Genomic DNA, 26,152 nt, shown 5'->3' with positions numbered 1-26,152 from the left:
TCTTGCGATACCAATGGGATTATGTTGGGGTGGCTTTGGCTCAGTAGGTAGAACAGGTTCGAATCCCTGCTACGACTGTCCGCATGTCTAAGTGTCCTTGGGCAAGACACTGAACCCTAATTTGCTCCCAGTGGGCATGGCAGCCCCTCAATGCAGCCCTATGGGGGGCACAAGTCAGTGCAAACTGTAGGCCGGTCCCAAGCCCGGATAAATGCAGAGGGTTGCGTCAGGAAGGGCATCCGGCTTAAAACCTTGCCAAACAAATATGAGTGTTCATCCAAAGAATTCCATACCGGATCGGTCGTGGCCCGGGTTAACAACGTCCGCCACCGGCGCCGTCAACCTGCAGGGCGCTGTTGGAAATTCAGCTACTGTGGGTCGAAGTCGAAGTCAAAGAAGAAGAAGAAGAAGAGGTGGAAAGCGGGTTCTTCGGCAGAAAGAGAAGAGGAAAACACAGAGCCTATAACTGAATGTGGGGACTTTGAATGTTGGGACTATGACAGGAAAATCTCGGGAGTTGGTTGACATGATGATTAGGAGAAAGGTTGATATATTGTGTGTCCAGGAGACCAGGTGGAAAGGCAGTAAGGCTAGAAGTTTAGGGGCAGGGTTTAAATTATTTTACCATGGTGTAGATGGGAAGAGAAATGGAGTCGGGGTTATTTTAAAAGAAGAGTTGGCTAAGAATGTCTTGGAGGTGAAAAGAGTATCAGATCGAGTGATGAGGCTGAAATTTGAAATTGAGGGTGTTATGTGTAATGTGATTAGTGGCTATGCCCCACAGGTAGGATGTGACCTAGAGGTGAAAGAGAAATTCTGGAAGGAGCTAGATGATGTAGTTCTGAGCATCCCAGACAGAGAGAGAGTCGTAATTGGTGCAGATTGTAATGGACATGTTGGTGAAGGTAATAAGGGTGATGAAGAAGTGATGGGTAAGTACGGTATCCAGGAAAGGAACTTGGAGGGACAGATGGTGGTAGACTTTGCAACAAGGATGCAAATGGCTGTAGTGAAGACTTTTTTCCAGAAGAGGCACGAACATAGGGTGACCTACAAGAGCGGAGGTAGAAGCACACAGGTGGATTACATCTTGTGCAGACGATGTAATCTGAAGGAGGTTACCAACTGTAAGGTAGTGGTAGGGGAGAGTGTGGCTAGACAGCATAGGATGGTGGTGTGTAAGATGACTCTGGTGGTGGGGAGGAAAATTAGGAAGACAAAGGCAGAGAAGAGAACCATGTGGTGGAAGCTGAGACAGGACGAGTGTTGTGCAGCTTTTCGGGAAGAGGTGAGACAGGCTCTCGGTGGACGGGAAGAGCTTCCAGAAGACTGGACCACTGCAGCCAAGGTGATCAGAGAAGCAGGCAGGAGAGTACTTGGTGTATCTTCTGGCAGGAAAGGAGAGAAGGAGACTTGGTGGTGGAACCTCACAGTACAGGAAATCATACAAGGAAAACGGTTAGCTAAGAAGAAGTGGGACACTGAGAGGACCGAGGAGAGGCGAAAGGAATACATTGAGATGCGACACAGGGCAAAGGTAGAGGTGGCAAAGGCAAAACAAGAGGCATATGATGACATGTATGGCAGGTTGGACACTAAAGAAGGAGAAAAGGATCTATACAGGCTGGCCAGACAGAGGGATCGAGATGGGAAGGATGTGCAGCAGGTTAGGGTGATTAAGGATAGAGATGGAAATATGTTGACTGGTGCCAGCAGTGTGCTAGGTAGATGGAAAGAATACTTCGAGGAGTTGATGAATGAGGAAAATGATAGAGAAGGGAGAGTAGAAGAGGCAAGTGTGGTGGACCAGGAAGTGGCAATGATTAGTAAGGGGGAAGTTAGAAAGGCATTAAAGAGAATGAAAAATGGAAAGGCAGTTGGTCCTGATGACATACCTGTGGAGGTATGGAAGCATCTAGGAGAGGTGGCTGTGGAGTTTTTGACCAGCTTGTTCAATAGAATTCTAGTGCGTGAGAAGATGCCTGAGGAATGGAGGAAAAGTGTACTGGTGCCCATTTTTAAGAACAAAGGTGATGTGCAGAGCTGTGGCAACTATAGAGGAATAAAGTTGATGAGCCACACAATGAAGTTATGGGAAAGAGTAGTGGAGGCTAGACTCAGGACAGAAGTGAGTATTTGCGAGCAACAGTATGGTTTCATGCCTAGAAAGAGTACCACAGATGCATTATTTGCCTTGAGGATGTTGATGGAAAAGTACAGAGAAGGTCAGAAGGAGCTACATTGTGTCTTTGTAGATCTAGAGAAAGCCTATGACAGAGTACCCAGAGAGGAACTGTGGTACTGCATGCGGAAGTCTGGAGTGGCAGAGAAGTATGTTAGAATAATACAGGACATGTACGAGGGCAGCAGAACAGCGGTGAGGTGTGCTATCGGTGTGACAGAAGAATTTAAGGTGGACGTGGGACTGCATCAGGGATCAGCCCTGAGCCCCTTCCTTTTTGCAGTGGTGATGGATAGGCTGACAGATGAGGTTAGACTGGAATCCCCGTGGACCATGATGTTTGCAGATGACATTGTGATCTGCAGTGAAAGCAGGGAGCAGCTGGAGGAACAGTTAGAAAGATGGAGGCATGCACTGGAAAGAAGAGGAATGAAGATTAGCCGAAGTAAAACAGAATATATGTGCATGAATGAGAGGGGTGGTGGGGGAAGAATGAGGCTACAGGGAGAAGAGATGGCAAGGGTAGAGGACTTTAAATACTTGGGGTCAACCGTCCAGAGCAATGGTGAGTGTGGTCAGGAAGTGAAGAAACGGGTCCAAGCAGGTTGGAACGGGTGGAGGAAGGTGTCAGGTGTGTTATGTGACAGACGAGTCTCTGCTTGGATGAAGGGCAAAGTTTATAAAACAGTGGTGAGGCCAGCCATGATGTATGGATTAGAGACAGTGGCACTGAAGAGAAAACAGGAAGCAGAGCTGGAGGTGGCGGAAATGAAGATGTTGAGGTTCGCTCTCGGAGTGACCAGGTTGGATAAAATTAGAAATGAGCTCATCAGAGGGACAGCCAAGGTTCGATGTTTTGGAGACAAAGTTAGAGAGAGCAGACTTCAATGGTTTGGACACGTCCAGAGGAGAGAGAGTGAGTATATTGGTAGAAGGATGATGAGGATGGAGCTGCCAGGCAAGAGAGCTAGAGGAAGACCAAAGAGAAGGTTGATAGATGTCGTGAGGGAAGACATGATGGCAGTTGGTGTTCGAGAGGAGGATGCAGGAGATAGGCTCTCATGGAAAAGGATGACGCGCTGTGGCGACCCCTAACGGGACAAGCCGAAAGGAAAAGAAGAAGAAGGGCATGGCAGCCCCTCGCATGGCAGCAGTCGCCCATTGGTTTATGATTGTGTGTGTGAATATGAGTCTTTGTAAAGCGCTTTGGCCACTGTGATGATGGAGATAAAGCACTATATAAGTGCAGTCCATTTCCATTTATTTTTCCCAAGATATCAAATAAAGTAATAATTTTAATGTATGTATGTATGTAATGTATCTCAAGATTCTAATTAACTTTGCTGGCTGCATTCCTTAACCGAAGAACACTGACATCCGTATTATTGGGAAGCTTTTATTTTGAAGGTGGCTTCGCCGCGAGTTGGCGACCTATTACCGTAATGCCGAGTATGAACGAAATTAGGGGCGGCTGGCTTGACTGCTACTTTTCGAGTGGAGGCTGGCTTGACCGCAGTTATATTTGATAGCATGACGTATCCTAGTGTGGCTAACTACGACGAAAACGTGTTGGCTGTTGATCGTACATACCACAAAGTGTTTCGCGTCCATTACTTGACGTCTTCGTTTCCAGACCTACCTCCCGACTAAGACCAGAAAAGACCCAAATGAATACATTTATTCCACTCTAGCATTATTATAATTAATGCACATACCAGGCACGTCGCGTCGAATGACGTCTGGTATCTGGGGCGATTAGTGATGATGTTAGAGGTCTGTCACACTCGTGGAGCAAATTTCAAACATTCTGCCCTCGAATTCGTTACAAGGGTGACTGACGCGTTTAAACGAGGACAAGGTGTCAACATGAGACTTGAATTGACAGTTTTGTCTATTACGTATGCATTCATGAAGCTAAGTGGTGCGCTCGAGATTCCGCTGTAGATGTATTAATTTTTTTATTTTATTTTTTAAGGCACCATGTTCGAACCCCCCGAAACTCTGCTGAAATATGAAAACCCAGTTTTAATCAGCAAAACTACAGATAAAAAGTGTTCGAAGGTGAGTTTGAAGAGGTTAGTTCACGCTAACACTCAATAAACCAGGTGGCAAATTACACTCTGTACTTAAATTGAAGTACAGATACTTCAAAAAAATAGATGAGGACTGGTTAAAACTCCTTAAGTCAAGGTAAAAAATAAATAAATAAATAAATAAAGAACACACAGACTCTGAAATGTTCTTATAGTGCAAAAGAAAAAACTAATTTATACTGTCAGTTATAAGCAATACAATACACGTTTTGATAAATTGATACAATGGGAAAATAAATATGCACACGAAATAGTTTTATTAAATTCTCCCCGCTTATTGTACTCCAGAAGGGGGGATCACCTGACATGCTATCAAAACGTTCCCCATAGCTTTGCTAACTGACTTAAAAAAAGAATCTAAATTAGCTGATGATAACTGGAAAATAAATACATCTAACTTGTTTGTGTTATTTCAGATTAAATGAAGAAATTTTGAACACCAGAACCTGATGTAAAATTTTAAGCTGGCACAAGACACAACAAATTATTTTTAGAGCCAGCAACATCAAACAAATGTACATATTTAGTTTCACTTTATATATTTTTTACAATTTTGTATTTATTTCAGTAAGTCATAACTACACCTTTCAATTATGTTACAAAGTGCTTTACTTAAAAACCACAGTGTAAACATGACAATAGAAACGTTAGAAGAACACAACAAAATACAAAGCAATCAGACAGACAGACATATAATGCTGTTTGCAGGGGGGTCGTCCTTTTAAAGTGTGCACCCAACCGCATGCTGACTCCCCTGTGCCACCGCCTCCGAAACCCAAATCCTCTGCAGCTGAAGCCCCCAGGCAGCAAAATGATGACATACTTAACCTCATCTTTCCACCCAGGTACTGTGCACTCCCCGCTGCTGTCAACATCATGTCACTCGACTAATTCATCATTGATCTTCATTCTCTTGCCATTCCAGGGAATGGATGGAGGGAAACCAGCTGTTCGTGCAGCAAGTGTCCAGTGCGCCGTGCACGCGAGCGGACGTGGTGAACCTCGAGGAGCACCTGGACAGAAAGCTGCAGCAAAGGCGGGCCATAGAGACGGGAATATGCCCTGTCCGAAGAGAGCTTTATACTCAGTGCTTTGGTAAGGAGGTCAGACTATGCAAGACATGCAAATACACTGGATTAGATGTATAGTTAACCACCATTTTATCGCTTGGGATACTATCAGACCCACTTGCTATAATTTGTGATATAGAGACCATATTTTTTAATAGTTTAACCCCTTCTAGATTATTAAACTCATTTAAAATTATTAAAACACACTTAAACACATTAATATCCACTTTTTAAAAGATTAGCACATGTTCTCACTTTCTCGCTGTCAAGAAATGGGAGATTATAGTATAACATCACTGAGGAAATGTAAAGAACTTCTTCAAAAAAGAGGTCAAGTGTGATTGCTTTAAGCTGTTTTGTCACTGCCAGTTGAAGTTTACTTTAAAACTGACTCGTAAAACAAAAGAGAGAGTTCATTGAAGACTCTAAATTGTCCATTTGTGGGAATTTTTGTCTATATGTGTCCTGTAATTGGCTGGTAACCAGTCTAGGTCAGCTGGTCACAAGTCAGCTGAGATAAGCTACGGCACACCCACAACCCTAATCGGGGATAAGTGGAATAGATAATGGATAGAATGATGGATATCCTGTATATAAACACCAAAATATTCAACTGAACCAAATAATTTCGTCTAACGAAAGGCTGTTATCTTAATGCTAGCACAACGCTATACTACACTGAAAGCACGCAATTCTAAATTCAGACTTACCGAAGTATGAAAAAGAACTGTTAACTAAGGCCGGGTACATACATAAAGACAATCGGCCTGTTTTGTGCCGATTCTGCCCCTTCCGACCAAGCATGTCAAACACCAGAGAATTTTAATAATAATATAAGATTATACTATAAGATTGTTCTTAGGTCTGATGTGTGTTAAGAGGGGATTCATCACGATTTAAGGGTCCGAAACACCACGGGGCCAACAATCCTAAATAATGAACGTGTTCAATAATTAAGACCAAAACTCTTCTTGTGTGTGGGGAACATCGACTTCTTCCGAGTCATGAAGCCAAGAATGGTGAAGTGGAACAGAAGCTAGCCAATCAGGGAGCACCTAAGACTGATGAACACAGAAGTCACCATAAATAAAAACAAAAATGTCTTACCAAATGTCGTTTTATGTAGAAAAGTTGGTTCCTGAGACAGCACAAAGTATTTTCCAAAGCAAGTCGCTTTTTTGAGAACATCGTCAATTTACAAGGCTCTCGGCTCCGGCAACCTTAGGGAAACATCGGCGCATATCCAAAAGTGTTTCTTCTTCTGTTTTGTGAGATTACATGAGATCACGCGAGACTTCGAGATCGGCGGTGCAAACCACACACATAATGGCCAAAAACTGTTGAATGTCTGAATTGTTTATCTTTATGTGTGGGGTCTGTAGCAGATAAAAAAATCTGTGTGTCCCAGGCCTAACACTGAATTGTTCGAAGTGTTCTAAATGTGAATGTTCATTACATCCATCCATCCATTTTCCATACCGCTTTATCCTCACAAGGGTCGCGGTCGTGCTGGAGCCTATCCCAGCTATCTTCCGGCGAGTGGCGGGGTACACCCTGAACTGGTCGCCAGCCAATCGCAGGGCACATATAAACAAACAACCATTTGCGCACACATTCACACCTGAGGGAAATTTAGAGTCTTCAATCAACCTACCATGCATGTTTTTGGGATGTGGGAGGAAACTGGAGTGCCCGGAGAAAACCCATGCAGGCACAGGGAGAACATGCAAGCTCCACACAGGGATTTGAACCCCGGTCCTCAGAACTGTGAGGCAGATGTGCTAACCAGTCGTCCACCATTACATGTATTATAAATCTGCGATGTAGCGGGGGTGCGAAGGATGACCCATGATATAGCAGGAGAACACTATACTCATCCGAGTTACAGCTATGCTCTCTTTGTAGATGAGCTGATCAGGCAGGTGACCATCAACTGCGCCGAGCGGGGTCACTTGCTGTTGCGGGTCCGGGATGAGATCCAGATGACCATCGCCGCTTACCAGACTTTCTACGAGAGCAGCGTGGTTTTTGGCATGAGAAAAGCTCTGCAGGCCGAGCAGGACAAGGTGGACATGGAGAAAAGAGTAAGGACCTTTTCTTCTTCATTTCATCGGGCAGGAGGCGGGGTACACCCTGAACTGGTTGCCAGCCAATCGCAGGGCACAAACAAACAAACAAAACCATTCGCACTCACAGTCACACCTATGGGCAATTTAGAATCTTCAATTAATGCATGTTTTTGGGATGTGGGAGGAAACCGGAGTGCCCGGAGAAAACCCACCCAGGCACGGGGAGAATATGCAAACTCCACACAGGCGGGGCCGGGGATTGAAGCCGGGTCCTCAGAACTGTGAGGCTAACACTCTAACCAGTCGTCCACCGTGCCGCAACATGCATTCATTGAATACTAAATTGACCATAGGCGTGAGTGTGATGACAATAATAATAACTTACATTTATATAGAGCCTTTCAAGAGACCCAAGGACATATAAAAAAAATAACTCATATGGGGATTAAAATGTATATACGCCATGCCTTGTATATGCCTCGAGATGAGAGTTTCATTTGTTCCGAGACCACTCTCGTAGCTGAAAACACTTGTATCTCAAATCATCTTCCCCTATTAAAAGGAATGAAAATGTCTATAATCCATTCCAGATTACCTTACCCCAAAAAAAATTGCATGTAAGGAAAATAGCACTGTATATTACTGTAATTTATCAAAACATACAGTAATGACATAAATACAATGTAATGTATTGAAACTGTTTTTACCACAATATTTTTTTGCTTCAATTCAATGGACATTATGCTTCTCCTTCTGGTTTGTGCACCTTGACTGCCTGGGGGCAGTATAATACAGACGTACGGATATACAGTGCATTGAGACAGTCACTCCTCAGTAAACTGCAGTAATATTAGTCGTTCTTTGCAGAGGACCAAGAATAAATGCCTGTGAGTATTGTCATATTATCTGTCTGCATATGTTGCTCCGACATTTGTTAAAATATCTGTTGCTTAAAGGGTTATACCACCGTGACGCCAGTTCTATTCGTTAGCCTGTCTATAGCGTTTTTCATTGTTTGTTAGTATTAAACTAAATAGAATTTCCTAAGGCAAAGCATTGCGGTTGTTTTAAGTACACCAAGTGTAATTCTCCTTCCTTTGTTTAGTTTGACAGTAAACTTCAACTGGGAGTGGCAATAAACAGTTTGAAGCCTCTTTTTCAAAGAAAGTATCTATAGCTTACACGTAACTTAAACTTTGGCTCACAACACAAACCAAAAAAATCAACCAAGCGACTGCTTGTGACTCAAAAAAAAAAAAAAAACATAGATTGGGGCATTTGTAAGTCACTGTACCTCATGCTAATCATAGTCCTTCATAGATTGCTGTGCTGGAGCAGCAGAAAGAGGAGCTGCAGAAAGAGTTGCGCGAAGAGAAGGCCAAATGCGAAGTCATCGAAAAGACCGAAGAAGAGAAACACGAAGTGCAGGAAAAGAAGTACACGGAGCAGATTCAGTTCCTCAAGAGAACCAACCAGCAGCTTAAGGTGATGATGCGTTACAGTAACATTCATAACTATGGCATAATATCAAGCAACGGTCTCAACCTCTTTTGTCTTTTTCATTTTGTCTTGTTTAGGCCCAGCTGGAGGGGGTTGTGACACCGAAATAACTGCACAGCAGCCATTTAACTACATAGCATGTCACTGAACAATGTATTTTTTATGAATGTAACTTTGAGTAATAATTGAATATTAAATGTCTTTTTTTTAAAGAATGGGAGTAAATGTGAAATTTTTGGACTCTCGTTATTTTTCTGATGAACGAATCGCCTTTTGGGGGCCCAGAACCTCACCATTTTTGCAAGTGTGTGTATGTGTTTTAGAGGTCCCGAACATGCACTCAGGATCGATTCCCAAAAATGAACTGGAAGTCGGCATTTTGGTTTGAAGAGGCCCTTTTGGGTCAATTCCAGGGCTACTTGATGGAACTCCAACTTGGGAATTTGCCCAAATCAGTAGCGGTTTTACTACACAGATAGGTAATGTTAAATTGCCAAGCTTTTTTTCCTTCGACCATCTAATGTGGGCGCACTATGGTATCTTGAGTTGGACCTTCAACACTGCTTAAAGTTTTAAAATATTTCCGTAAAAATATCAGGCCCCTAAATTGAATTTGAAATGATAGCAGTACAGTATTTTATGAGCATTTGTTTTGTATTTGCGTCTGCAACTCAGCAATATGAGTCACAAAGACATTTTGTGCGCACACACGTGTCGTAGTGAAATTTTACAATTACCTCAAAGTTGTGGATCACGTTCAGGTAAGTTTCAATGGAAGATTATTTAGGTGTGTCTGTTAAACAAAAGTTTCAGGCGGAGATTATGTGCCAAAGCAAAAGTTTCAGAAGGAGATTATGTGCCAAAACACACCCATAAAAGAAACACCTGTCGTAGGTGGTTGTGTTCGCCAAGGCAGACAAAAACATCACACATACTAACATGTATCAGACTTGTCAAATCTAGCTAAGCTGAGCAACAAGGAAACCTATTTTTAGTTATTGTTTTTAGCGACATCTGTTGATAATGGCTGTCTTCAGAAATTCTTCAATGTTTTTGTCCGACAACCTGGAGGTGTCAGGCTTGACCAAGTCAACCATTGCCAACGGTTCTATCTCGAAGAATGCAAGTAACAAATTGTTCTCTTTAACCATTTTGTGCACACACAGCTTACTTCCTCGTGGAAGAAGACAGTGTTCCACTAGTAGACAAACCCTTCTATGTTTTTTCACCAAAACAGAGCAATTGAAAAAAAGAGGATCAATGACTTGAATGAGGATTTTAGCCTTCTCCATCACTTTAGTTGGAATGTGTGAATTGACACTCCAAAAGGAGTTACAGGTAGTACAATGGTTCTAAAGGACACAAAACGCCAGCCAAAATTTACATTTCAATAAGTAAATTGATTTTTTTAAAATAGTCGTAAAACTTCTGCCATAGTTAACATGATATTGAGGGATCGGCCAATTAATTGACTTTTCTGTTGCTCAGATTAATGGCACAAATGCGCTCTTGGCAGTAAAATTGATAGCGTGTTGTAGCGCTGATGTTATCTAACACATGCCAGTCATTATGTTTTGCTAAATTTGTCAAAAAGACAACCCAACTGAACATTTTACATTAAGTGCATATTTTATACTTACGTGGCTAGGCAACTACATCTTGCAATTTCTACAACCATTTACGACATGCAGTCGATTTGTCCGACTCACCACAGGTTCCGCTAGATTAATTTTTACTTTTGAATTAAGTTGAAAAAACAAAAAAAGACAAAATCTTGTGGGTTATATCAGAACAACACTTTTTTGTCATTTTTTTTTTTTTTTTGAGTTGTAGTCATCATAGTCAATCACTCTCAAAGACACACAGAGAATCGAAATGCCATTTTGCTTTTTTTCGTAACAAATAACTGAAATAAAAATATAAATGCAACATATATGAAATAGAATATCAAAAAGAGGAAATTAGCTATGAACACAGTGCAATTAATTTGTATTAAGATCATTGATACTCAAAGTAATGCAGCCCTGTGGGGGGCACAAGCCAGTGCAAACTGTAGGCCGGTACCAAGCCTGGATAAATGCAGAGGGTTGCGTTAGGAAGGGCATCCGACTTAAAACTTTTCCAAACAAATATGAGCGTTCATCTAAAGAATTCCATACCGGATCGGTCGTGACCCGGGTTAACAAAGTCTGCACCCGGCACCGTTAACCTGCAGGGCGGCGGTGAAAATTCAGCTACTGTGGGTCGAAGACGAAGGAGAGGTGGAAAGTGGGTTCTTAGGCAGAAAGAAAAGAGGAAAGCACAGAGCCTAGAATTGAATGTGGAGACTTTGAATGTTGGAACTATTACAGGAAAATCTCAGGTTAGGGTGATTAAGGATAGCTAGATAAATGTGTTGACTGGTGCCAGTAGTGTTCTGGACAGATGGAAAGAATACTTTGAGGAGTTGATGAATGAGGAAAATGAGAGAGATGGAAGAGTCAAGTGTGGTGGACCAGGAAGTGGCAATGATTAGTAAGGGGGAAGTTAGAAAGGCATTAAAGAGAATGAAAACTGGAAAGGCAGTTGGCCATGATGACATTCCTGTGGAGGTATGGAAGCATGGCTGTGGAGTTTTTGACCAGCTTGTTCAACAGAATTCTAGCGGGTGAAAAGATGCCTGAGGAATGGAGGAAAAGGGTGCTGGTGCCCATTTTTAAGAACAAGGGTGATGTGCAGAGCTGTGGGAACTATAGAGTATTGTTGATGAGCCACACAATGAAGTTATGGGAAAGACTAGTGGAGGCTAGACTTAGGACAGAAGTGAGTATTTGCGAGCAACAGTATGGGTTCATGCCTAGAAAGACTACCACAGATGCGTTATTTGCCTTGTGGATGTTGATGGAAAAGTACAGAGAAGGTCAAATGGAGCTACGCTGTGTCTTTGTAGATCTCGAGAAAGCCTATGACAGAGCACCCAGAGTGGAACTGTGGTACTGCATGCGGAAGTCTGGAGTGGCAGAGAAGTATGTTAGAATAATACTGGACATGTATGAGGGCAGCAGAACAGTGGTGAGGTGTACTGTAGGTGTGACAGAGTAATTTAAAGTGGAGGTGGGACTGCATCAGGGATCAGCCCTGAGCCCCTTCCTGTTTGCAGTGGTGATGGATAGGCTGACAGATGAGGTTAGACTGGAATCCCCGTGGACCATGATGTTTGCAGATGACATTGTGATCTGCAGTGAAAGCAGGGAGCAGGTGGAGGAACAATTAGAAAGATGGAGGCATGCACTGGAAAGGAGAGGAATGAAGATTAGCCGAAGTAAGACAGAATATATGTGCATGAATGAGAGGGGTGGTGGGGGAAGAGTGAGGCTACAGGGAGAAGAGATAGCAAGGGTGGAGGACTTTAAATACTTGGGGTCAACCATCCAGAGCAATGGTGAGTGTGGTCAGGAAGTGAAGAATCAGAATCAGAATCATCTTTATTGTCCAAGTATGTCCAAAAACACCCAAGGAATTTGTCTCCGGTAGTTGGAGCCGCTCGAGTCCGACAACAGACAGTCAATTGACAGAGAACACTTTGGAGACATAAAGACATTGACCAAAAAACAGTCACTGAGCAGTAAAGGTTTGCTAGTTATCTGGAATGCCGGTACAATTTTTTATTTTTTTTTTGACAATTGTGCAAAAAGACAGTTGGTGTTCGAGAGGAGGATGCAGGAGAGCTTACATGGAAAAGGATGACACGCTGTGGCGACCCATAACGGGACAAGCCGAAAGGAAAAGAAGAAGAAAATACTCAAAGTGTAGTAGTGGTATACGGGCTAGTGGTATGTGAGAGAATCACTGAATTATATGTTCAAACTGCATAATGCTTCAACATTTTGTTTTTGGTTGAAATCCTATATAGTACATTTGTTAAGTACAGTACAGTTGCATTTAACTTTTAAGTACAATACATTTACATTGAATTTTTAAGTACTTTGGTTACTTGCTTTAAAACATCCATCCATCCATCCATTTTCTTCACCGCTTATCCTCTCGCAGGTCACGGGCTGCTGGAGCCTATCCCAGCTATCTTCGGACAAGAGGCGGAGTACACCCTAAACCGGTCGCCAGCCAATCGCAGGGCAAAGAAACAAACAACCATTCGCACTCACATTCACACCTATGGGCAATTTCGAGTCTTCAATCAACCTACCACACATGTTTTTGGGATGTAGGAGGAAACCGGAGTGCCTGGAGAAAACCCACCCAGGCACGGGGATAACATGCAAACTCCACAAAGGCGGGGCTTGGATTTGAACCCCGGTCCCCAGAACTGTGAGGCAGATGTGCGAACCAGGCGCCCACCGTGCCGGCGCTTTAAAACATTTAGGTCAATTTTTTTTAATTTAACTTGCAATGCATTTTATCCATCCATCCATCCATTTTCTGAACCGCTTCTCCTCACTAGGGTCACGGGCATGCTGGAGCCTATCCCAGCTGTCATCGGGCAGGAGGCGGGTTACACCCTGAACTGGTTGCAAGCCAATCGCAGGGCACATACAAACAAACAACCATTCGCACTCACATTCACACCTACGGGCAATTTAGAGTCTCCAATTAATGCATGTTTTTGGGATGTGGGAGGAAACCGGAGTGCCCGGAGAAAACCCACACAGGCACGGGCAGAACATGCAAACTCCACGCAGGTGGGACCGGGGATGGAACCCAGGTCCTCAGAACTGTGAGGCTGACGCTCTAACCAGTCGTCCACCGTGCCGCGCAATGCATTTTAACTGAATACATTTTTAAGTACAGATTTTTATTTGTCTATATTTAAGTGTTGAACTTCAGACTGCATAATATTGTCATTATGGCGGTAATACCAAGTATTTATTGAAGTACAACTTCAAAAAGTTTGTGAGCCACTTGGTAGATCTTATCTACATCTGAATTGGCTTGCAATATACGTATTAGCAGCATGTCTACAGTTGAACAGAAACAGATTCAAATTTTACTCCTCTTGTGGCATTTTTTAATAGCAGCTGAGGTAGAATCTTGTGAATAATTAAATCAGTCAAAATAAAAAGTAGTGACTAAGCGGTAATTTGACAGTTGACAAAAACTACTGGTGACTGGACTCTTTCAGGTATTTTTCCAATGTTTGTATAAACAATCTTTATTGGACGCGGCACGGTGGCCAAAACTCAATTTACAATAAAACAAAACAGAAGACTCGACATTAGTCATTAATAGACATAGTCATTAAGACAGGATAATACAAAGAGGAGTCAGGGGGATTTTAAAGAAAAACATTAAATGAAGAGCATAAAACAACAGTTTTAACTGTTTTTGTTTGTTTTTTTAGAGTTGTATTGTCTGGTTTAATTAAAAAAAAAAAAGATTCGGTTTCAGTTCACACATTCCTCTCTCGTGTACTGTTAGTGGCGTAAATCGGCACCACCCGACACAACCAATCAGCTTTTCTCCCAACCCGGAAGTGAACTGCGATTGGACAGTTGTGTACTGTTGCGGCAAGGCGGCCATTGGCAGATGAAGACGACGATGCCACACTGATCCCATGCGATTAACTACATATGCTTTTGTCATCCGGTTAGCGGGCAGTGCTGTCAAGGTCCGCCCGTCACCACTAATCTCTGGTCGCACTCTCCGGCCCATAGTCCGCCCCGGTTCTCCTCTATCATTCTCCCGGAAACTCGCGATGCAGGCGGGCGGTGGCGACGCGGCGGTCCCGGAGGACGAGAGGAAGCCGACCAGCTACGAGTTGCTCATTCTCGCTCACGAGAGGACCTCCAGGACCCCGAGTCCACTTCTGGGGGCCAACGGCGACGACGACTCCGAGGCGGAGTCCTTCGAGGGCGGCAGGACCGAGGAGGTGGACCGGAACACGCAGGAGAGGGCATTCGCGTGGTGCCGAGATTTCCTGTCCGGAGCGTGGAAGACCATTCAAATAATGGACTTTCAAATCAGCATTGTCAGGTGACGACCGAATCGTTTTTTCACTCACTCACTATATACTTTGTAAGGTAAATTTGTGTTCAAAAGTTTCGGGACACCTTTGACCACGGCGGTCATTTTGACATACGTTTATCGCGGGGGATGTTAATATGTCACTGTAATGTCTGTAACTCACACAAGAATTAAACACCGAAATGTTCAACCGAACCATCTAATAATGAAAATCCCCTATCTTAACGCTAACGCACAATGCGAAACGCCATAGATTGGATAACAGCATTTTGCATCAATGTTATGCTAAAAGGGTAGAGTGAAACCCCACTATTTGACTGGGGTAGGGACAAACACTTGCAGGTAATGGCAAAAAACAGTTTAATATCCTTTCAGATTCGTTTTACAACATACCTTACAAATTATTTGATTTTGAAAAAATGCACTGCAACTGGAATTTCATACATTGCAAATATTTTAGTTTCCCAATCGAGATGTATCACTTAAACGTACGTCCATGACCGCAATTACTACTTTACTATTGGCCAGGGCCTTGAGGTTTGACATCTTAGGGCATTACTGGAATGTTTTTATATTTGTAAATTACAGTATGTGCCTTGGCTTAGTAAAGTTGGACCACTTCCATGATGATGATTATACTTGTATTTGGGTTTTATTTGAAAACATCATTTCTCATTCAATCAATACTAGAAATAAATCTCTCCAGAGTTTAAACTTTGTCAAAGGAAAAATGTGAACCCTTAACAGAACAAGCATTTTGAGAGGAGTGTGAGATACTGTTGAAAAAAACTTGCATGCAGGGAGACTGTTCAAATACAACCACGCTGGTGGCTGCTAAGAAGTGTCTACCTATTTTTCTTAAGTGTAGTCATACAGTATATACAAACATGAATCAGGCAGCTATCACCTGCTGTGGAACAACTGTCAAACATCTAATTTTCTCTGTTTTCTAATAATATATAACAGTATGATATCAGAGATGGACAAAGAGGCAGGAGCAAGGTGACCTTTTTTGTCTCCACACTAGAGCAGAGTTCACATGGTGTTATAATTAACAAAACAGAATATATACATTTTACAAGTGCAAATAAATATTTTTCTATCAAACATCATGTCACCATCATAAACCCTTTACTATTCAGATAATGAAGTAACATTTATGCAATTGTTAACTGCACACAAAGTACAAGCTGACTTTGACCCATCCAATTTGATTTAACTATCATACAATTCCCCTGTTTTTTTAAATGTAATATCTTCCTGTTCTATTCCAAGCCAGCTATCATGACACACAAAAATAGTTATTATTATTCTCTTTGTTTAAAGTTCAAAAACAAAAAGTGCAGGGAGTTCCCAGGGTCAGCAGCATCTCCTATACAGTTCACTGCAAATTTTAATAAATGTTTCCCTTAAGTCTTATAAAGTAAATACAACAATTAGAGTTGTCCCGTCCAGCACTGGAGTGCGTCCCTTTTGTGCCTGTCGATGACTGGCTCCTTGAGGTGCAGATGTAGCTCATCCTCAATGCAGCTCCTGGCCAGCAGGTCACCAGTGTGAGTTGTCGGCAGAGAAATGAACAGCTCATCAAACACTGCTGCGGAAGGATGTGTGTTCTCTCCGTTGCCTTTTGCGGGTGTTTCTGTCATTCTCGTGTCTTCATTGCAGCTGCCTGCTCCTCCATGTTGCAGCAGAAGTAGTTAAGCAGCCATTACAGTATTACGCTACAATTTTCTCTAGACAAATGACGCTTTGCTGTCAGTTTCTGTAGTTTCTCATGCGTACACACACACCTTCCTTGTATCTCTGACTATTTCCCTATCATTTTTATCAGCAACTTTTTCAAAATAGCTAAACCAGTCCTCGAAGCCACCAATATGGTTGACATGGCAAATTAACAGCTAGCTGGGTGTTAGCCTGGGAGCTAACCGCTTCACATCGTCTACTAGTGGGACTTAGTTGGCCTCAAGGCAAGGCAGCTTTATTTATACAGCGCATTTAAGATGCAAGGTAGCTCAATGTGCTTTACATGATTTACTGTAAGCAAATTGAAGCCATTAACATGGGAAAGCTTGTGTTAATACAATGCTAATGGGCTCATAGTAATGTTACTAGTCTGTGAGTTGTAGAGGTCAGGTATTTATCACAGTTTTGGTAGAGTCTGCTGCCTTAACCTTCGAAACATTAGTTCTCTGGATCGTCTCCATTTGGCAAAACTTTCTCTCTTCTGCCCCCGTGATTGTGAGAGCACTACGCATGCACGGCTTTCACTGCTGATTAGCTGGTACCTTTGCACGGGTTACCAATCAGATTGTGATGTGGGCAGGACAATGCCAACGTGAGTAGTGACAGCAGACAAAGAGGCGCGCCCCGGCTGCATCAGAGCCAAAATTACGCAGTTTAAATTGATCGCTTAATGGCCATTGCATTACAGGAAAAAAAAAAAGGCTGATGCTGATATGCGCCAAAATGCCAAATACCGGTCCCGGTAATCGGCCCAGCCGATAATCAGTCAATCAGTACTCTGACGTTAAGGTTTATGACGAATGTACGTTTTGTTGCTGTTTTCCAGTGGCGGCTTGAGTAATCTGCTGTACCTGTGCAGCCTGCCTGACCACGTGCAAAGTGTGGGGGCAGAGCCTCGCCAGGTGCTCCTCAGAATCTATGGTGCCATTCTCCAGGGCGTGGACTCTCTGGTGTTGGAGAGCGTCATGTTCGCCATCCTGGCCGAGCGGACTTTGGGACCCAAACTGTACGGCATCTTCCCAGAAGGACGCTTGGAGCAGTATCTTCCGGTACGACGCACGCACCGACCTACATTTACAACCTAAATTCTAATATTTGTTCCATGAAATTGTATTAATTTATTCCCAACTGTCTATTATATTCATTTTGTAACATTTCCCTTATTTATGTGTATGTTATTTAATTTTTTTTCGGGGGTCTCCAACCAGATTTCAGCCTGTTTGTTGCCAAGTGAATCTAATCTGACCAAGACCTTCAGAATCAGTAGCGCTGGCTCATGCAACTTAAACTGTATTAGCAATGAGACTGTTGCTTTAACCAATCAGATATAAAATTTGCCTCAGAAGGCCAACTAGCTGATCCACAGTAACGTCAGCATTTTCCATCCTTTACTTGGTTGGTCAGAGTAAAAACTTGTTACAACCACCAATAACTTGTAGTGATCTGCACACATTAATACGTTTTATAATAAAAATCTCTGGTGACTATGACGCATATTATTTAAAATTATTATTATTTTTTTTATGTTATTAGATAAATATTGATTCTGAACTGCTACAGAAGATTTTCGTGTCACAGTTATGTGCTGTGATATTTCTTTTTTGTGTAGTATCAATAGTTTCTGTTAAGGCTGAGACAATTAATCGAATACTTTGAGTACAAAAAAAACACTGCACTTCACTTGCACATTTTGTTGTTTGATAATGCAGCTGAATCAGTAGAATAATGGATTATACCAATGTTTGATCGATGCAGCCCTAGTTTTGATAATTGTGACGTGATAGTGGTGGTATTAAAAGGTGGATTAGGTCCCCACCAAAGGTCCAGGTACTCAAGGCACTTATTTGGTTTCATATTGCTATTTTTCTTGTCTCAGAACACCCGCATGCGCACAGACCAGCTGTCAGATGCCGACATCTCCGCTGAGATTGCCAGCAAGTTGGCACGTTTCCACAAAATGGTCATGCCCTTTAACAAAGAGCCCACCTGGCTGTTCGGGACCCTTAACAAGTGAGTAGTCAACCTAGCTGTCTCCTCACACCACTTGCGCTTGTTTAATAATATCACATGTTGATTGCTTCCTTCAGATACATGGAACAAGTGTTGACGATTAGTTTTACACGTGATGCCCACATTAAGAAGTACAAGAAGCTGAAGAAGCTCAACCTGCCGACAGAGCTCAAGAACCTCCGGTCAGTGGACTTGATGTCTCTGAATGACACTTTTGAGTCACATATATAAAAAAATGTATATATATATATATATATATATATATATATATATGTGTGTGTAATCATTCATTATTAATAGTTGATAGTTAATTAAAACACAGTTAATAAGGTCATTATTATATGATAAAGTGAATAATTGAGTAAAGTGAAAATCTTAAAATGGGAATCAGTCATTAAATTGTCCGGTAATTAATTTCTAAGTGGAATAGAATCATATCATCAAATGCAATAAACGTTTAACTAGTTTAAAATAAAACAAAATATAAGTGAATAAATATATTTATGTAAAATTAAAATATCAGCTAAATATACTGCGCCAGTATTTAATTGATGAAGGATATGAATAAATGTTCAATACAATTATTTCAGATCATGTTTCACTTTTAAATGTGTTAATGGACAATGCAAAATTAATGAACATTTCAATAAGTTAACATTTAATCAGTGACATATTTAATGTAAAGTAATAAATTAACTGGCTTGTCCAAAAATTCATATTAAAGTGAAATAGAATCTAAAATAATAATATTGAACTTAAATTGTATTTAAGGTACACAAGTACGGGCAATTCATCTTGATATAAAATAACATTAATGATGTTGACATTTTACTGTTTTTATAAACAAAACGGATAACATTTTCAATACAAAATTATGAGATCAGCTTTTGTATTCAAATTAATCGACAGTGTAAGACTAATGTACATAATGTTTTAAAATGTTTTCATTTAATTTACTAGAGTATTGATTTAATATTAAGACATGCTGACAATTATATTACTATTATTATTATTTTACCCCCCCCCCCCCCAGAAAAAGCAGTAAAATTACATAACAACCTAGAGTAGCCTACGACAGCAGCAATAAATGCTCCCTTTTCAAAGATAATAATGCGGATTTTATTTTTATTGTCATCGAATTATCGTTGTCAGCATAACACATTGTGGCACTATTCCAGGCTTAACTACAAATGCAATAACAAACATTGTATAGCATGCTGTAGCCTAGGAGTGTTTCTAGTTACAGCTGGTCTAAGATGATGCAATGTACACACGGGCCCTTGAAACCATGACAATCCCCAATGGCAATGTTTTACTGCTCTTAGAAAGTCCTCATAAAAGCGTTTTATCTCAAATGGATAAGGGTGTTTAAAAAACAACAACAACAACAACAACAATCACAAGTTTTGCAAAGCTTTGGAAATGATCCAGCTTGATTTTTGCCTTCAAGGGGAACACAGCTGATCTTTGTCCCAGTGCCTTCTCCACTCAATAGTCCACGTGTCCAATCAGGACGCGGCACACACGCTGCTCCGTTATCAAGAGCTAAGGTGAACATTGTGCTGCATTCCCTAGTGATAGTGTCCCTACAACCTCACCTAGGAATCTTGTTGTCAGTACACCACAGCGCGGCCATTGTGAGAAAAATGTAGTTGTGTGTTGTGAGAATTAAGTCCTGTTTGTAATGTGATGAGAATAAAGTTGGATTTTGTTTTTTTTTTGAAAATCATTTTTATTTTATAAAACATATTTTACCAAACAAAGTTGTAATTATTATATTAAAGTCAAACTTTTAAAAAGAGGAAGGGAAAATCATATTTTATTAACGTGAATTTAAAAAATGTGCCAAATAATAGTATATCTTTTATTCTGGAAAAGATGCCTTTATTTTCTCTTTTTTTTCTCTTCCTTTAAAAAAAGGACTAATTTTGAAAAATAGAAATTATGGAAACTTAAAATTTCAAAATGTATGTACAGTTGACAATAAAATAGAAAAATTCTAAATTAGTGAATTTTTTATGGTGATTTGGTCTTTTAACTGGAAAATCACAAGAAAGTAGCAAAAGACTGCTCTTTTTTATTATTATTATTTTTATTTTTTTTATATACATTATTCATGCCACAGTCACCAATGCACTTTCAGCCATTTATGGAATGGGTAAAACAGTCATGCACACAAAGACAAAGAGAGAACACGTGCAAGGAGCTGCTGTAGGCCACAACTCACGCCCAGACACTCACACGCAGACTAACCGAGTAATTTGCTAATATGAGTACTATCAATATTTTTTTGTATATTTTCTTTTTGGTACTCTCTTGTCATTTCCAGTTCCACAAAAACATTTCAACTCCAAATATGTTGAGTGTGTGAATCATTTGCACTTCTCTGTATGTCTTGTGTTGTCCTGAGCTGTTTAATAAAAGTCGAAGTTCTCCTGCTCTTATTCCAAACAGCGAGTTACTGGCAGCGACGCCATCGCCTGTGGTCTTCTGCCACAACGATGTCCAAGAAGGTAAACAAATAAAAGCTCGCTCCTCTTCACTAATGGGATCGGCACACTGTTAACAGCTTGGTCATAAATGATCAGAGTCATTCGTGTGTAGGTAGTGATGTACATTGTATGCATCAGTCAGTGGTGGGGAGGTAACAAAGTACAAATACTCCACGTAAGTAGATTTTTCAGGTATCTGTACTTGCATATTGAGTTTTCTGACCACGTTTTACTTCCTGCACTTAAAAAAAGACATTTATTTCTCCTTAATTTGTCAACATAGGGCTGTCCTTTTTTTTTTTTTTTATTATTATTGTATTTTTTTTAAGGCGGCACGGTGGGCGACTGGTTAGAGCGTCAGCCTCACAGTTCTGAGGACCGGGGTTCAATCCCCGGCCCCGCCTCTGTGGAGTTTGCATGTTCTCCCCGTGCCTGCGTGGGTTTTCTCCGGGCACTCCGGTTTCCTCCCAGATCCCAAAAACATGCATTAATTGGAGACTCTAAATTGCCCGTAGGTGTGACTGTGAGTGCGAATGGTTGTTTGTTTGTATGTGCCCTGCGATTGGCTTGCAACCAGTTCAGGGTGTACCCCGCCTCCTGCCCGATGATAGCTGGGATAGGCTCCAGCACGCCCGCGTCCCTCGTGAGGAGAAGCGGCTCAGAATATGGATGGATGGATGTTTTTTTAACATAAGCATTTGTACTTTGACATGAGTACAGCATAAAAGTACTTTTGCCACCTCTTGTATCTGTGCAGGTAATGTTCTAATGCTGCACAAAGGGGTCCAAAGCTCAACAGACAGACTGATGCTGATCGATTTTGAGTACAGCAGCTACAACTACAGGTGAAATCGTGTTTAAAATTTTGCTTTATGTAACTACATCGGTATCCGTTCTGATATGGTATATTTATATATGTGTATATTTTTTTTAGGGGTTTTGATTTCGGGAACCATTTCTGCGAATGGATGTACGACTACACCTACAACCAGTGGCCTTTCTACAAAGCTACGCCAGAGGATTACCCCAGCAGAGAGCAACAGGTCCGTCCACATTTTCCCCTTTTATTGCATCTTGAACACATTTGAATTCAAGTGGGACTGGTCAATTATTCACATTTTTACAGCATGTATCAATGTCAATCAAAACTGAACATTAATATCTTTTGTAAAGGTAACATTTTTGAGACATATTAGCTTATTAGAGCACAATAAAAGAGAGAGTATTCTCCAGCTTTGATAAGCTTTATCAATTGCAATGAATCTCACAGTGCCGTCTAGCGGAATTTTGAGTTAATTTTTAACACGTTACTGAAAGTAATGTTTTGAAAATTAAATAAAACAAAGCTAAACATCCATCCATCCATTTTCTGTACCGCTTATCCTCACTACATTAAAAAAGTAAATGTATAACTGCATTTACTGGACATTAGAAACAAACAAAACAAAAAAAATCAGTTATATGAGTGTGAAGAAAAAAGATCTAATTCTATGAGTCATAAATTTGCAAGAAAAAAATGAAGAAGAAAAAAAGTCACAAATTTGCGAGAAAAAAAGTTAGAATATTACAAGAAAAATGTCACAATTTCACAAAATTAAGTGTATGGTATTGTGAGATTAAAAATTGTATTTAGAATAAAGTAGATGGGGAAAGTAATGTTAATATTACAAGGAAAAAAACAAATGATTTCAAGTCATATCAGACAGAAATCTTATTTTTCCGAGAAAAAGGTGCAATTCTTTGACAAAGAGAAAAACATTTGAGAATAAACATAATAATGCAAGAAAAACATGTAATTTAGAAAATAAACAACATATTACAACACAAACTGAATTTTATAAGAACGAGTAACAACGAGTATGTTGCAATGAAAAAAATGGCAATTCACTGACAGTTGGAAATTCGCAGGAAAAAGGTAAAGTCCTAATAATAAATATAATGATTTTTCACAGACATATGAGAAAATGCTAGAAAAAACATCTTTGGAGGAAAAAAAAAATGTGTCCTTTTTTTTCGCCGGCAGCTTCATTTCATCAGAAGTTATCTGTCAGAGCAGAGAGGATGCGGCAATCAAAGTGTGGACCAGAGACAAATAGAGGAGGACATTATCATCGAAGCCAACAGGTAACCCGTGCTGTCAATCATATTGACAATAAAATTAAAATGCAAAGCACAATCATGACGCCTTGTCTTTGCTCTTGTGCAGGTATGCGTTAGCGTCACACTTCCTATGGGGCCTGTGGTCCATCATCCAAGCCAAGCTGTCCAAAATTGAGTTTGGCTACATGGTGAGGAGGAGCCCTTTGTTTGTTTGCTTCTATCATTCTTTCTTTATTTTTAAAGACTAATAGTACAGTCGTACCTTGACTTACCAGTGCCTCAACGTTTTCAGATTACGAGCCATCGCTTGGTCAATTTGTTTTGTGTTGATTTTTTTTGCTTTGTGTTGCATTTACAAGTGAGCTTCACATATGCTGCAGTTTGAATGAAGTGGGGAAAATAATATGGCACAATTAAGGTACTGTAATGCCCCCCTCACATGTGGACAAAAAAAAAGAGCCACAGTTGCTGATTCAACTGTCAAACACAAAATGACAACACTCGGAAGGAGCTGCTGAAGGCCACAACCCGCGCCCAGACGCTCACACCAAGAGTAACTGGCCAACTCGACTTCAGCTCCTGATTTTCACTAGGCCACACCCCTTAAAGGCACACATCCAACACACAAATACTACTAATGGCATTTCCTAAGTCAAGGTCCCGCTGTATGCTTGTCAATGTCTTATTGTAATCCAGGATGTGATCATTTACCAGGACTATGCCCAGGTCCGCTTTGATGCCTACTTCAAGCAAAAGAAGCTCTTCTCCTGAAGAAGAATCCTAATTTTTGTTTTTTTACTTTATTTAATATAATTACATTTAAAAAGCTTCCTGTCTCTCCTGGAGGTAATGAGAAGTCTTCGTATGCATTTTGAATCAAACAATGTGAGATGTTGCCCAAGCAAATTCTGTAAATCCTGTTGGATTTCAAGGTCCCCTCCCCATTATATATTTTTATTTTTTTAAGATGCACTAGTCTGTTGTGGACCACTTTTTGACATGATCCTTTGTCTTTAGTTTTTCCTACCTCATTTGCTTTGATTTACTGATGTTCCGTCCTCATTTATATGAAGAGGCACATGTCAACCAGGACTCTGAACGGTTCTTAAAAAGAACCGTGTTCCATAATTTGGTGAGCAGACTGTTCTGAACGAAGGAGGATTGAAGACGCACTGAAAAAAATGGGAATATTACGAGAACAGAGTTGTAATTTTGCAAGGGGAAAAATCCTAATATTATAAGAATTATAAGAAGAAAAGTCATTTTCAGAGAATAGTTATAAAATTAAAAAAGAAACCAAAACAACCCTCAGAATGTATTTTAAAAAACAGTATTATTTGACAATAGTTTTAAATTTGCTAGAAAAAAGTTGTAATATTACCAAAAAAATATATATATAATTTATAAAACTATCTGACAGAAATTGTAATTTAAAAAAGCAAGGTTTGTGTCATTCCCCTTTTTTTCTAGAATCACGCTATATACCGGTAACTTAAATTCAGACTTTATTGTAATAGTTTGACTATTCTCTAATATTTCAACTTCCTTGGTTGCAGTTATTATATGTATTCTGTAATAAATATTACTACTCTTAATTTAGAAGAAAAATATAAAATGTGACAAAAAGTTGAAAATTTGCAAGACGTTGAAATATAAGAAAAATAGCACACGTTTACAAAATAGTCATGAAAATTCCAAAACGGAAATGTTTATTTCATGAGAGTAAAGACATAATGTTCTCAGACAAAAAGTCATTATGACAAAGTTGTTATTCTCATGTCTCTTGGAGATTTCAGTCTTTCTTGAACGGAACTGTACATTATAATCATTAAAAGTACAACTTTATTCTAAGATTTCAACTGTTTGTAATATTACCTTATTCTTGTATATATACTGTATGACTTCATTCGATTACTTTATAGTCTGTTTTCAGCGTGGCCCCAATACTCCTTTATGCTACTATACTCAACGAAATAATACTATTTGAAATGGTTTACCGTTAACGGTTTCGAGGCTGACTCCGCTGAAAACATACTACAGCACAAATGTTTGTGAGACAAAAGAAAATGAATACAATCAAACAACAGACAACAAAAAAACGCTCAAATAAGTCTGCTGCTTTGTTCCTTTTGTCTCTCAATTGTGTAACTACTTTGACGTCCTGCTGCATCTTTTTTTTTTTTTTTTACAGCAAAACGTAAAATGGAGTGGCTAGAAGGTTATTTCTTTGGTTTGTCATGCACCTTTGTATTAAATTTGTTGTAACCCAAAAAGTGCTACCATCTGCCTCTGGGAGAAGAAACTGAAAGTTGAGCACTATTTAAATCCTGATGAAACATCCCGATCTCTGTTTTACATTGCTCCTATTTGTACTATGACAGTTTATAATTTAATAAACTGAAGTCTCTACAATTGGATCTTCAAACTTTTTCTTCCAAGGGCTGCAAACTGAAAAATCGAAGGAGGAGTGGGCCACTTGACATTAGTAACATGCTCGAATATATCCATTAGTCTCGGTTATGGTGTGTGAAGCAATTATATATTATTTTTATATATCGTCGCTGTCTAGATGTATTATGTCCAAATATGGTAATTTCCGTCAGTCAACACAACTAAGGGTAGTACTTCTTTACATTATAAATCCAATTGTCAACGGTGGGTACATTTTCGCCGATCAACTGTCCATAAATGTGAGGGGTGACTATAAAAAAAAGAAAAATATTTTCATGAATGGGGGTGGCAAAATCCGGAAATGTATTTTTAGCGTGTGAAAGTTGACGTACATTTGGATCGGCTGTAATCTGTGACGGTGAAACATCATGCAACTGCAATTCTAATTAAATTTAACATCGCCACAATGCCAGTTGCCAACTGATTGGCCACTCATGAAAATAACTGCGCAGACTTCAGTCTGGTTTGGCTGCATCGCTCGATG

The 26,152-nt window shown here is 40.4% G+C and overlaps 2 protein-coding genes across 4 annotated transcripts; both read left to right on the top strand.

Moving 5' to 3' along the window:
• The first annotated feature begins 3,664 nt into the window (after positions 1-3,664).
• Positions 3,665-9,124, top strand: LOC133478022 (axonemal dynein light intermediate polypeptide 1-like). Of its 3 annotated transcripts, none has more exons than XM_061773521.1 (7): positions 3,665-4,040; positions 4,158-4,243; positions 4,984-5,120; positions 5,201-5,370; positions 7,251-7,429; positions 8,735-8,899; positions 8,992-9,124. In XM_061773521.1, exons 1-7 carry the CDS (start codon positions 3,944-3,946, stop codon positions 9,022-9,024), a joined length of 867 nt encoding a protein of 288 aa, XP_061629505.1. In that variant the 5' UTR covers positions 3,665-3,943; the 3' UTR covers positions 9,025-9,124. The 3 variants fall into 3 exon arrangements, with proteins under 3 accessions (XP_061629505.1, XP_061629507.1, XP_061629506.1); XM_061773523.1 differs by having other exon boundaries at positions 3,666-3,955; XM_061773522.1 differs by having other exon boundaries at positions 3,666-4,080.
• A 5,263-nt stretch (positions 9,125-14,387) lies between these two features.
• On the top strand, positions 14,388-25,403 carry chkb (choline kinase beta). Its single transcript, XM_061773013.1, has 10 exons — positions 14,388-14,881; positions 17,442-17,664; positions 18,492-18,625; positions 18,703-18,807; positions 21,080-21,138; positions 21,875-21,962; positions 22,052-22,160; positions 23,141-23,241; positions 23,324-23,405; positions 23,932-25,403. Exons 1-10 carry the CDS (start codon positions 14,463-14,465, stop codon positions 23,986-23,988), a joined length of 1,377 nt encoding a protein of 458 aa, XP_061628997.1. The 5' UTR covers positions 14,388-14,462; the 3' UTR covers positions 23,989-25,403.
• Positions 25,404-26,152: the final 749 nt, after the last annotated feature.

This window comes from Phyllopteryx taeniolatus, chromosome 5, assembly GCF_024500385.1.
Source record: "Phyllopteryx taeniolatus isolate TA_2022b chromosome 5, UOR_Ptae_1.2, whole genome shotgun sequence".
In the NCBI taxonomy this organism is placed as follows: Eukaryota; Metazoa; Chordata; class Actinopteri; order Syngnathiformes; family Syngnathidae; genus Phyllopteryx; species Phyllopteryx taeniolatus.
The sequence above is the reverse complement of the archived record's forward strand: the minus strand, read 5'-3'. Positions and strand labels throughout refer to the sequence as shown.

Coding starts and splice junctions, on each gene's coding strand:
- LOC133478022 (XM_061773521.1), top strand. CDS start 3,944: ATGATGTTAGAGGTCTGTCACACTCGTGGAGCAAATTTCAAACATTCT. Junction 5,371..7,250: donor GCTTTATACTCAGTGCTTTG/GTAAGGAGGTCA, acceptor CTCTCTTTGTAG/ATGAGCTGATCAGGCAGGTG. Junction 8,900..8,991: donor GAACCAACCAGCAGCTTAAG/GTGATGATGCGT, acceptor TGTCTTGTTTAG/GCCCAGCTGGAGGGGGTTGT.
- chkb (XM_061773013.1), top strand. CDS start 14,463: ATGCGATTAACTACATATGCTTTTGTCATCCGGTTAGCGGGCAGTGCT. Junction 21,139..21,874: donor CCACAACGATGTCCAAGAAG/GTAAACAAATAA, acceptor GTATCTGTGCAG/GTAATGTTCTAATGCTGCAC. Junction 21,963..22,051: donor TACAGCAGCTACAACTACAG/GTGAAATCGTGT, acceptor TATTTTTTTTAG/GGGTTTTGATTTCGGGAACC.